Source organism: Elgaria multicarinata, chromosome 5 (genome assembly GCF_023053635.1).
Source record: "Elgaria multicarinata webbii isolate HBS135686 ecotype San Diego chromosome 5, rElgMul1.1.pri, whole genome shotgun sequence".
Lineage (NCBI taxonomy): Eukaryota > Metazoa > Chordata > Lepidosauria > Squamata > Anguidae > Elgaria > Elgaria multicarinata.
The window spans coordinates 40,048,347-40,061,127 of NC_086175.1; the positions used below are offsets into that span (position 1 = coordinate 40,048,347).

Sequence of the window (12,781 nt, forward strand, 5' to 3'; positions counted from 1 at the left end):
ATTTTTTACTTTTGTTAGGCTAAGTGTGGAGCTTAGACTGTGGAGAGAGGCCAACTCCCTGTTCAGCCATGAAATTCACTGAGTAACCAAAAGGGGATAATGTCTACTCTGAACACCTTGGGGCAAGGGTGAAATAAACATGTAACAAGATGTAAAGATGAAATAATATGACAAGTAAAAACAAGAGCACCACACAGTGAATTCTACTGCTGTTTATATTTCAGACTCGTGCTGTGCTGAATTATGCCCACTATTTTTGAGATTTTTTTTCTCCCCCTGCAAAAGAGGCATTGTTTTTGCAGGGCAGGGGGAGAGTTTTGGAGAGTTTTTTCACCTTGGGGAGGGGGACAGGGTTTCCACATATCTTTTTAAGTTTGGGAGGTGGCTGAAAGATATTTTAATTTCATTTTATTTTTGATTTTAAAAAAATCCCCAGTACAAGACTCTTCTCCAGCCCAGCAGCACTTCTTGAATTCCCAGGAGACCATATGACCACAGACTTTCCAACTGGCATTCAGGAAGAACTCCTGGATTGCAGAAGCTTCTTTGCAAAGAACGAAGAGGAATTTTGGAGCTTTAGAAAAATGCATATCCAAGTCTTTATTATGCAACCAAAATAGGTTTTAGCCAACATTATCACCATCAACAATAGACACCACAAGGTACAATATAAAACAGAGTATTATAGTAGTTTGATCACGATAATATATATTAATTACAGTTCTGTTAATTAATCAGCATATAAATTATAGCGGCCCATATCCTAATCCAGGTCAATGCTTATCTTGCTTGCTCTGTGCTGCTGCAAGGAAGAACAGAATTTTTCTAAAGCTCTAAAAGTCCAGATTGCTCGTGCTCGCAAAGAAGCTTGTACAGCTCCGGAGGTTTTCCTGAATGCCTATTGGAGAGGACAAGCTCAAGTGGTCTCCTAGGCTGCTGGGCTGGAGAAGAATCCTGCTGTCCTGTAAGTGGTGTGTGTGTGTGTTTGTTTACATAGAAAATAGAAAGAAGACCCTTAGCCGCCTTCTGCACTTAGATGATGATGAAGATAAGTTGATGAGATGATGATGATCTGTCTCCCAACTTTCACCCAATTTGCTCAAGGCAATGCACATGGCAATTACACCATTTTCAATAATAATAATAATAATAACAACAACAACAACAACAACAACAATGTTTCATGTCTTATAGGGCTTTGAACCCTGATATATCTTTCTTCTTTTAGTGCAACACACTGTCTGCTATATCAGGCTGTCTATTAGGTAGGTTAGTATTGTGGTTTCAGTTCTTTGAGTATATCTGAACCCCTCCTCCAGCCGAAGCAATTAAAAAGAGAGAACTTTGGTCACAGAGTTCATGCTGAAATATCAGTACACTCTTTGGACACAGCATTTTGGTTTCATCATGGTTTCCTGTAACTGCAACACTCTGTTTTTCTGTCTTTCACTAGTATATCCGCTTTCACTGGCTGCAGGTATGATTCATGTAACTGTGATAGTATATAATCTTAAAATTTTATTTTCTTACAGTCATAGTTTTCATAGTTTATATTCATAGTTTTCACAGTTTATAGTCATGGTTTTCTTTCTTATTGAAAGTATACAGCAGTTCCAAGAAATGACTACATACTTTTAAAGCTTTCTAAAATCAACCTATTTCATTTGCTTACCATAATGATTTTAAAAAGTCAGGGTTTTTTCTCCCCTGCAATGCATTATAGATAGATCAGCCATCAGGATCCAAACTATGAGATCAAAAGAGCAACAAATTTGACTATATCTAAAACACCATTATCAATTATTGTTCACATACAGTTTTCTTTTTGTTGGTTGCTTTTTAAATTGAGGCTATACAGTAGAATTATGAAGAGAGGAACCTACATAACTATATTATGTCACTATATTTAAACATTCAGTATTTTACCATAAATATTTTAAAAAGTATTTCCGCTAAGAACCTGTTTGGCATTCACTGACAAAGCTGAATGCTAGAAACCATAAATACACACATACATAATAGTGGTTCTTTGTTTCCCAGAAATTAATAATTTGATCCCATTTGATCAATAACTAAATTAAGAGCTGAGCTGTAGATTATTCCATTTTACAACCACATGCTCTAATTCAAACTAATTTATCAGTTGTGATACTCTTGAAGTTGTCTAAAATAATTTAAATCTATTTTCTTTATTGTGAGTATAAAAAGTGACATAAGCAAGCAAAATGAAACAAGCTAATTATTCAGTACATTTTTGTGTGTTTAATATAAAATAGAATTCAGTTACCAGCTAAACTATTTGAATTCATTGGAACAAAAAGAATAGGTCTTTATAGAAACAACTAGTTGTTGGAAATATTGTAAGTTTCAAACTTGGGGTAGGGAGGGAAATGAAGTCCCTGCATGGGACATACAGCCATGCCTTGTAATTTATAATGGTTAGGGTACAAAGAAGCACACCATCAGTTCAGTGAACGTAGGGGAGATCTAAATCCATGTTCTTCCCAGTACTGAATTGCAGATAGCTTTGGAGTCTGATGGAAAGATTAAGCTTAGTTCTGTTGTATGGAAAGAGACGGGGGTGGAGGGTGGCGGTGCTCAAAGAAAAACATTACATCGGATGGACGCATGTAAGTTCTTTGGATCCAGGCTATTGATTTCATGTCCTGTGACACAATGTTAAAAGCTGAACAACAAAACAGAACTTTTGAAAGAGTTGAACCATTTCTATTATGGGTGTGCTGTGCCAAATATTCTTTAATACCAACAGCCACTTTGAAATTACTGGGGAAATTCTCACCTTCACTTTCCTCAGCCTCATTTCCCATCACAGCTCTTTAAGGCAAAACCTAGGCATGTTTAGACAGGGGGGAAAATCCTACAAACAGGCATAGGATTGCGCCCTTAGTCTGATGGGTTGTTGTGACCACATGATGTTGTTTATAAGGTAGCTGAAGATAACATTGCCATGGATTGCCATAGCCAATCAGGTGAGATGACAGTGAGGGTAAATGAGGGTAATGGAGAACGTGGTGCTGAGAAGCAGCTGCCGGGGAACTGGAGGGCACAGAATTGATCAGCGTTGGAACAATGAGGATATGTTCACCATGGGCATTGAAAAAATGCAGGTGGGAGCCACTTTTCAGGACTCTCCAAAATAGACATAAAACAAGATAAGTATTTTCCGTTCAGTTCTTTAATATAGCCAGCCAATGGGTTTTGTTTGTTTGTTGGTTGGTTAAGTCTTCTTACAGCACAAGCAAGCAAGCAATGTGCTACAAAGGAATAAGAGAGCCAATACCTTCTTCGAAGAATTAAAAGCGGGTTCACTGGAGCGAGAATGCCTAGAAGAGAAATGTTCATTCGAAGAAGCAAGAGAAGTCTTCAAAGATGACAAAAGGACTGTGAGTGCTATAAAGTAGTGGGAAAGCGGTCTTCCATTAGCCTGTTGTTGTTTCTTAAAAGCATCTTCCAATTTAACTGGCATCTGCCTAATAAAAACTAGGTGTAACTTAATGTAACCCTAACTATGTTTACATGGTTTGGCATTGCATGAACAAGAATGGACTCACCAATTCCCTCCCTATTCTCTTTGCTTAATCTGATTCCCTCCATTTGCATCAAATTTGCATCAAATTTGCCATTCTATCCAAACCAGAAAACTTAGGTTTATGCTCGCCCTCCAAACCAGAATCACAAACCATTGTTTATGGATTATATCTTTTGGCAGCAGCCAGATGTCCCTTCTATCATCTGGTCCTACTTCCTGCTTCAGTGCAGGAGGTTGTGTTAGATGCCTCACTGGTTCTAACCCTATGATCTTGTGATGCTATGGAACTGATACCTGATGGTATTAAAAGAAAAAACACACACCACTGTGCTTCCATACCAGCCTTTCCCATCTAGATATCTCTAGATGCTTAAAATTGCAACTCAGATCAGGCACAGTCAGCATGGACAGTGGTCAGGGATTATGGGACTTGAAATCCTAAACATCTGAAGGCACCAGGTTGTGGAAGGCGTGTGAATATACTGTTATATTTGTGAAAAGGATGGTTGTTAACTTGTGGTGAATTTACTTGTTTTTTCTCTGGCAAACCTGTCCCCTTCTGCTCAGATGGAATTCTGGACACGCTACACAGGTAAGGGGATTCATAATAACACAATTTGACAATGTTTGCTATTGCTGATCGTCTTAAAGCTTTTGATGGCACTGGGTGTTCGTTTCTACAGATCCTAATCAGTGTGTCTCCAACCCTTGCCAGAATGGTGGGACATGTACTGACCAGCACCAAGCATATGTTTGCATTTGTCCTGTAGATTATGAGGGCAAAAACTGTGAAACAGGTACGCTATTACAAATTTTAATAACATTTTATTTTATGAAAATTATTAAGACTTAAAATTTGTTGCCAAAGGTTCTGGCAGAAGCTTTGGAAGAATATGGATACCTTTGGTTTATGTATTTGAGGGTTCTGAAGGGCTTTTATATAAATCTCTAGGAACCAAGGAAGCTGCCTTATACTGAGTCAGACCATTGGTCCATCTAGCCCAGTCAACACTGACCAGCACCAGCTCTTCAGGGTTCCAGGCAGGATTCTTACATTGCCCTACCTGGAGAAGCCAGGGAGCAAACCTGGGACCTTCTGCATGCCATGCATGTGCTCTGTCACACTGAGCTATATGTCAACAAAGTTGATGTACACATAGAACAGATGGCCCAAAGCTATGACATACAAAGTATTGTAAGGGAATTCCTAGGCCTCCATTATAATAAATAATAATAATAATAACTAGTGAGTGCCAAGTGAACTCTAACCAAAATAGGGCCACTGAGAAACATGAGGAATACTTGGGAGAATTCTGGAGTTTGCAGAAGTAGAAAAATACTTAGGAAAAGCAAACTAAGTGGACAAAAGAACCCCACAACAAATGGCCCAGTGTAGACGGAGCCACAAAATGTCTGTTGTGGGGCAACCCAGAAGAACAGAGAATCCTGAAGAGGGTGTGGCCTGCACCCCACATTGGGTAGTTCCTATTTATCTTCCTTATCAAAGACATATCTATTTTTCCACATACTAACTTCATCAAACATCAGTGAGGGTGTTGGTGCAAGTTCATAGCACAAACACTTTGCCAATATCCTCTGTTTCCAAGCAATTAGGAACATGGGAAGCTAGGAAGCTACCTTATGCCAAGCCAGACCATTGGTCCATCTAGCCCAGTAGTATCAACACTAGGGTGACCATATGAAAAGGAGATCAGGGCTCCTGTATCTTTAACAGTTCCATAGAAAAGGGAATTTCAGCAGGGGACATTTGTATATATGGAGAACCTGGTGAAATTCCCTCTTCATTACAACAGTTAAAGTGCAGGAGCTATACTAGAATATAGTAGTATAGCTCTACTACTATACTAAAGAGGGCAGGGCACCTGCAGCTTTAACTGGTGTGATGAAGAGGAAATTTCACCAGGTTCTCCATATATACAAATGACACCTGCTGAAATCCCCTTTTCAATACAACTGTTAAAGATACAGGAGCCCTGTCCTCCTTTTCATATGGTCACCCTAATCAACACTGACTAGCAGCAGCTCTCGAGCAAGAGGTTTTCCCAGCCCTATCTGGAGAGGCCAGTGAATGAACCTGGGGCATGCAAAGCAGATGCGCTACCACTGAGCCATAGCCCCTCCCCTTTGAAGAACTTCTGTGGATTTGCCCCCCCTATCCTTATTTGCCTCTAGAGTCCTAATCATAAATAGGTGGTAGACTGACTTGATCATCTCACATGCAAGTTGACGTCCTTAAAAGCCTTCCCTGCTGTTTCGCCATTGGCCACATCCAACGGCCCAGATCATAGTAAACGGTATTGTCTTTTATAGTACAAGACGACAGAAGTACGAGTTGGTCACATTATTTATTAAATAGCAGATGAGCAGCAAAACAAAGTATCAGTTTTGTCTCATGGCTCTCGTCACATTTCTCATAAGGGACGTATAGGTCATGTGGTTCTGAGCTTGTGGGTTAGTAAAAACACAACCTTTCCATTGACACCAGTAAGAATGTTCTTACTAGCTGTTGTAGGAAGGAGGGGTCACAACTGGGGAGGGAAGGGATGGACAGATTGATATCAAAAATGGAAAATTGAAAGCAAAAATGGAGATGTAGCTGCATACTACACATGAAGTGTTCCAGACATGGGGTTTTGAGTGTCAGGTGCACTTCTTCAGTTTGTGACACAGAAGATCCATATGCAAATCGCTGCTAAACCAAGGTCTATCAGCATAGTCAGTGCCATTCAAACAGTGGAAGTACAACTTCTCTTTTATGCTTCCCTGGTCCCTTCAACTTCCAGGTTAGTGGTAGTGGAACCAGAACTATTGAACCCAATGAACATTAACTTCATCATCTCACATTGTCTTTGCCCACCTGATGTTTTAAACAGGACATTCAATATTGCAAGCTGTTTGCAAAAACAAAATTTGGTTATTTCACATGGTCTTCTCCTATCTCTAGGCCCAGAAACCATATTAAAGTGCTATTATAACAACGGCAATTGTGAACAGTACTGCACAGATACTCCAAACACATTACGGCAGTGTTTTTGTGCAGAGGGATACAAGCTCGGGAATGATCAAGTATCTTGCATCCCGGAAGGTAAGAACAGGTGACATCTCCTTCCTGATAGATGCCAGAGGATATTCATTCATTTGAAATAAAATCATAGAATAAAACACAACAGCCAAAAGCTTCCCTGACTAAAGTTAAAATACTTTTTTTAAAGGTTCCATTCAGTTAAGATGTTTCTCTTCTGCATAACAGTTGTAACTTCACCAGCAGCTATACTGAAATACTGATATTAGGACAAACTATTATCCAGATAAATTGAAATTCATGCTGTTGGGCAGGATCTAACTACTGGCATGTGGGCTTTGCATTGGAAGGATGCTGCCTTATGTGTGGACAGACAATTGGTTCATCAAGCTCAGTATTGTCCATACCAGGGGTGGGCAACGTGTGGCCCTCCAAATGTTTTGGCCTACAACTCCTACCATCCTTCACTATGAGCAATGCTGGTTAGGACTGATGGGAGATGTAGGCCAAAACATCTGGAGAACCATTGGTTGCCCACCTCTGCCCAGTTCTAATTGGTAGTGGCAGCGATTAAACCTGCATGCAACACATGAGCTGAGCTACGGCCTCCATTGTCAGACAACAGTGCTACAAGACTTCCATCTTTCTTTGTTGGTTCCTTTAGTACATTAACGCAGAACCATCAACTTGTGGTTTGCTGGATGGCAGATTTTGACTTCACTGGGGTATATAAATCAGTTTCAGCCCAGGTACCCTTACTTAATTGATATTTTGACTCAGAGCATCATGACACGGGGATAGGGGGAATTGTGTTTCCTTACCATCGTTTCTCTGCACTTCCTCATTCTTCCCAGAGGGGAAAGAGGAAGTAAACAAAGACCACGTGGCCCATTCAGAGGCTGTTTTTATTGTGTGGCTTTTCCTGCACACGGCAGGAGATCGCAGCACATTCCGTTTTAAAACAAGTTGGATTAACGGGTCTATTTTGCATTATTGCATCAGCTGTAGAGATGATACCTGTCCCTTCACTTGGCACCAGCAGTGGTCCAACCTACCAGTTCTGGGGCTGCCTCTTTCAACATCCCAAGCAAGGTGGCTTTGGCCCCAAACTCAACCCAAGGTTTGGTCATCTCTTGACCTAGGTCTACTAGGAAGAGACATTTTGGGGATGTTGTTTTGCTGCATCAGAAGGAAAACTCTGACTGGAAAATAATGGTTACCAAATTCAGGTTTGCAATGGTTTGTTGTTGTTGCTTTGATTTCTTTCTTTTTTTGCAAATCTATGGGGTACTATTGACCCTGGGTACCATTTGTGATAATGTTAAGGAAAGTGAGTAATTTATCTATCATGGAAATAGTCAAAATATCGGTTTTTCACTAAATTGAGGAGGTGGGAGCCCTGAAACACCACAAGACGATCCACACTTCAGTGTTGTTCAGGGCTATCTGGAACATGGAATTTGCATATATTTTGGTGGGGTCGGGATTCATTTGACCCACTTGCCAACAGAGGGTTAAAGGATGTAACAATACAAATTATCATTTGAAAACTTGTTGTTATAATATGGTTGGCTAATTGTAACAAAAGACTGTATAATTTGCCTTTTTCTAAAATAAATAAATAAATGACAATTGATTATGGTCCAAAAGAGCCTTCCCCAACCTGGTGCCCTCCAGATACGTTGGACTATAGTTTCCACCATCCCCAGCCAGCATTACCATGCTGGCTGTGGATGATGGAAGTTGCTCTCTGATACATCTGGAGGGCACTACTTGAGGAAGCTTAGTCCAGAAGACCATCTACTTGTGATACAATGCAAACTAAAGCTTTTTTTTTTAACGGCTTACATCATATTGCATACATAACAAGCTACATCTTTTTGCAGTTGATTATCCTTGTGGGAAAATACCCATTTTGGCAAAAAAAGGGTTGAGTCGGCAAGGAAGAATCGTAGGAGGTTATACTTGTCCTCATGGTGAATGCCCATGGCAAGTGAGTCTTCACTGAACTTTAATACAATGACATTTTCTCTTAACTTTTTCTCAGAGCAAAGCATTTTGGATGGACACACACAGGTCTCACTCTATTTCTACACAAAGGAAAATCCTGCAACTCTACCGAAGTTTTCTGGCTTCTGCTTTCATCCCACAATTATGACGTGCTCCCTTTACACACACTTCCCTTCTCCCTCCCCATTTCCCCGTTTAACCAGGGGTACATTCGGATGACCCTTAAGTCCATGGAATGGAAATAGACCACTCCACATATGGCTATTTCTGGGGTGCCTTTGGGTAACATGGAAGTGCTGCTCCGTGGAGTGGACTATTTCCACTCCATGGAGTTGTCATCTCCCCCCCCTCCCCGGCCCTCCCCACCAAATGGTGGCCCTGGTTACCGCTTACCTTACCAGAGCACCACCATTCCATGGGGAGGAGGGGAGGGGGGAGGGGAGATGCACCACCCCACAATCCATTTGGAGATCAGCTCAAGGGGATGGAAGGGGCTCCTGCTATCACCTCAAGCCTATCTCCAGATGGATCCCTGGGAACACGTGGGGCGCCCCGATCAGTGGTGCCCCACCTGGCGACAGCATGTGCCCAAGCCAGGAAGCGTGTGGGGAGCCAAGAATCACATCACCCCACCAAGGGATGGCACGATCAGTGGCTGCTCAGGCACTTGCTGCCATGAGATTATTTCCCTTGCCAGTGGAGCCCCACTGTACAAGAGCACCCAAGGTTTCTGCCGCTCTTGCCTTGTGACTCTGTCGGCAGGAGAAATAATCCCAGGCTGGGAAGAGCTTGGGCAGCTGCCAATCGTGCCATGGTGGTTAAGCATTTTCAGCTAAACATTATGGCTTAGTGTGTGTCATGTGAACCATCACTTAGCATATCATTTGAACCATTCCTAACCATGGTGGGTACATAAAATACACTCACTAACCGTTTGCTGCAAAAGGGTTAGTGGCCTAACCATGGCTTAGCATGTTGTCTGAACGCTAATTGTCAGCAGGACAGGTCCTCTATACCTGCCAAGTCCAACATGTAATTTGTGCATGGGAGGATTATTATTAATTATATTTTAATTATAATTTTAGGCTCTCATATTACATGGTTTACAGGAAAAATGTGGAGGTGTTCTGCTTGCTCCATCTTGGGTTCTTACTGCAGCCCATTGCTTAAACCATGTGCACCAATCAGCACTCACGATAAAACTGGGTGAGTACAATCTTGCTCACCTTCTGAATTCCAGTGGAACCAAGGAAGGGAGAAAATGGGTTAGGGAAGGTTCACTATTTTGTGCGGAACCAACATAAGGTTCAACCCATGTGGGTGGCCAGTTGTAACGCGTGTCCCTGGAACATGTGTTCTGAAAGAGAGGGAGGGTTAATAAATGTTTTAAATAAATAAAATAAGCAGAATTATTGTGGGTACTGTGCAGTGTGGACCATGCAGAAAGCTCTAGTGGCATTCCCATGTAGCTCAGCTGATTTCAACAACTCCGTCAGAAACCCATTTCACATAACCCGCTCCTTCCATAACCCATGGTCACCAACTGAGCCATTTCTCTGTGGATTGGGTTAAGAGTGCCAGCATAAAGAGCTTGTCCTCAAAGTCAGATCTGATATTCTCGTGAGGGTTAGACACCCTTGTTGTTGTTGTTTACATTTATATACTGCCCCATAGCCGAAGCTCTCTGGGCGGTTTACAAAAGTAATTACAATTGGTAATATTAATCCATCTATATAAGAGAGGGGATAAAATAAATGAACAGTTTCTGTACATTAACCTCCCAATGTGAGCTGAAGAGGTAAGTTAAGGCAGCCTTATCCAACTTAGTTCCTTCCACCTGTGTTGGACTGCCACTCCCATAATTCCCAGCCAGCATGCCATGCTGGCTGGGGAATTATGGGAGTTGCAGTCCAACGCATCTGAAGGGCCCCTGGCCGTCCCTCTTAATCATGGCCCCAGTTCCGAAAACCAACAAAATAAGCTCAGTTAAAGGGTAGTTAGTTCACAGTTCTCGAATTTGAACCTAAAGACTTGTCTCTGCTCTGAGATCTCTGCTATTGAAGAGCTCATTACCTGCTACAGAAACCATGTCTTTCTCTTTCAGGCAAACACAAAGTAAACAGGGCAGAGGAAAGTGAACAGAAGAGCAAAGTGGCTGAAATGTTTATCCATGAAAAATACACTGCCAAAACCGTGGACAACGACATTGCCTTGCTGCGCTTAGCGACCCCGGTGAACTTCACCGATTATGTGGTGCCCATATGTTTGCCCCAGCCACGGTTCGCTGCCCGCATCCTGAGCTTTGTGGAATACTCCACTGTGAGTGGATGGGGACGTCTCTTAGAAGGCGGGGCTACTTCGGTGGCACTTATGCGCGTGCAGGTCCCCAAAATGCATAAGCCAGAATGTGTTCAGCACACTAGATTCAATATCAGCAATAACATGTTTTGTGCCGGGTACCTTAATGGGACGAAAGATGCTTGCGAAGGGGACAGTGGTGGACCTCATGTCACAAAGTACAAGGATACTTGGTTTCTAACGGGCATTGTGAGCTGGGGTAGGGGTTGTGCAGCAGTGGGCACGTATGGAGTTTACACAAAAGTGTTCAAATACTTTGAATGGATCAACAATCACATGGATTGCTAATTTGGAATTCTTTCTAAATTGTGAAGTTCCAACTGTCTTTTTTTTTTTTTTTTGACATCTCTCTGTTCAGCATTCTTGAACCATCCTAAATAAATTAAAGACTATATATAATGAATTAACGTTTCCTTTTATTCGTTCTCCATGAATTTATACTTCTGAATCATTTTTCACATTGTGACCAGAGTGGAATATGAGCCATTAATTATACTGTTAACTTTCTTTAATATTTTCCACAAGCATGTGTTATAATTATAAATATAAAAAGATTTCTGCTTAACATTTGTTGTCTTAAAACTGTCAGTAGCAAAGTGAGTGAACATATAAAAGTCCAGTGTGTATGAGAATATGGAGATCATTCAGGGTGGAACTTAGATGTTAAATTTGGCAAACTCCACTTTTGCATGATGCAATAACAACAGGAGAGAATCAGCAGGTAGGATTAGTAGGAGCTGAGTCTATTTTTCCTTTTCAAGTCTTGGAATTTATCTGGTGAAAATATGAGCTTAAAACAAGCTGGAGAATATCACAGAGGTATAGAAGGTACAGAAATGAGTAACCAAAATTATCTTTCCTACAGAGAAACATGAAAGTAATGTTGGGGAACCTGGTGCCCTGGTTTTTGGATTCCAACTCCCATCAGCCCCAGCCAGCATGGCAAATGGTCAGTGATGTTGGGAGTTGTGTATCTGGGGTTTTTAATTTAGAAAAAAGAGGTTTACACTAAGAAGAAGGTGGGCCATGATAGAAGTGATGGGCAAACTTACCTGGAGTGAATTCATATGAATCCATATGAATTTGGGCAAGAGTTCTCCTTTAATACAAAATCTCATTCCATGTATATAACTTTTTGTGCATGTGCAATATCAAAGTGCATCTTGGGAGGTAGTTTGGAATCACGCATGATGTCATGTGTAATGACATTATGTGCCCCCCTCTCCAATTGGTTGTTTTCCACCTGTGATGATGTCATGTGAACTTTACTCATCATTGCCAATCAGTGGTACGAAGATGGCCCCACAGACCCTCCTCCTTGGAGCCAGAGCTGCAGTGGCAAAGATGGCAAGCAAAGCAGCTAATGTGACTACTTCAAGTAGGTCTTTGAGCATTCTAGGTGGTAGGATGACTGAAAATATATTGGGGGGAGGGGAAGTCTGTGTGCTACCTTACTGCACATGCTCCTGAGCTCACCATCAATTCCAAACTGAATAGCGAATCTGTAAAACATCAATCCAGGCTCACTACAAAGGTAAGCATTACAAATGGATGACTTTCGACAATGAAAAATTCAGCAACGTCACCCAAAATGTATGGATGATGTGAATAGAGCGTTTTTCTCTTTTGCCCATAATACTAGTGTTACACAGAAAGATTTCCCCTTCTCTGTTCTGTTACTCTAGCAGCCTGAGAGCCAGGCCATATAGAGAGCGGCTCTCCTAGTTCTCAGTTAGAAGGGCTACCCAATTTATAGCATTCTTCCTCTCCAGCTAGACAAAGGAATTGTTAGTGCGTAGATGTAAAAACTCTACCCAGGA

The 12,781-nt window shown here is 41.5% G+C and overlaps 1 protein-coding gene across 1 annotated transcript; it reads left to right on the forward strand.

Moving 5' to 3' along the window:
* The first annotated feature begins 1,379 nt into the window (after positions 1-1,379).
* F7 (coagulation factor VII) lies at positions 1,380-11,364 on the forward strand. Its single transcript, XM_063126149.1, has 8 exons — positions 1,380-1,477; positions 3,244-3,404; positions 4,118-4,142; positions 4,234-4,347; positions 6,516-6,656; positions 8,480-8,586; positions 9,689-9,809; positions 10,708-11,364. The coding sequence occupies exons 1-8, from the start codon at positions 1,408-1,410 to the stop codon at positions 11,247-11,249; spliced, it is 1,281 nt and encodes a 426-aa protein (XP_062982219.1). The 5' UTR covers positions 1,380-1,407; the 3' UTR covers positions 11,250-11,364.
* Positions 11,365-12,781: the final 1,417 nt, after the last annotated feature.

Bases quoted from the DNA above. Each gene is read 5' to 3' on its own strand.
- F7 (XM_063126149.1), top strand. From the start codon at position 1,408: ATGGTTTCCTGTAACTGCAACACTCTGTTTTTCTGTCTTTCACTAGTA. The intron at 4,143-4,233 runs GTAAGGGGATTC...TCGTTTCTACAG, and splicing joins ATTCTGGACACGCTACACAG to ATCCTAATCAGTGTGTCTCC. The intron at 9,810-10,707 runs GTGAGTACAATC...TTTCTCTTTCAG, and splicing joins AGCACTCACGATAAAACTGG to GCAAACACAAAGTAAACAGG.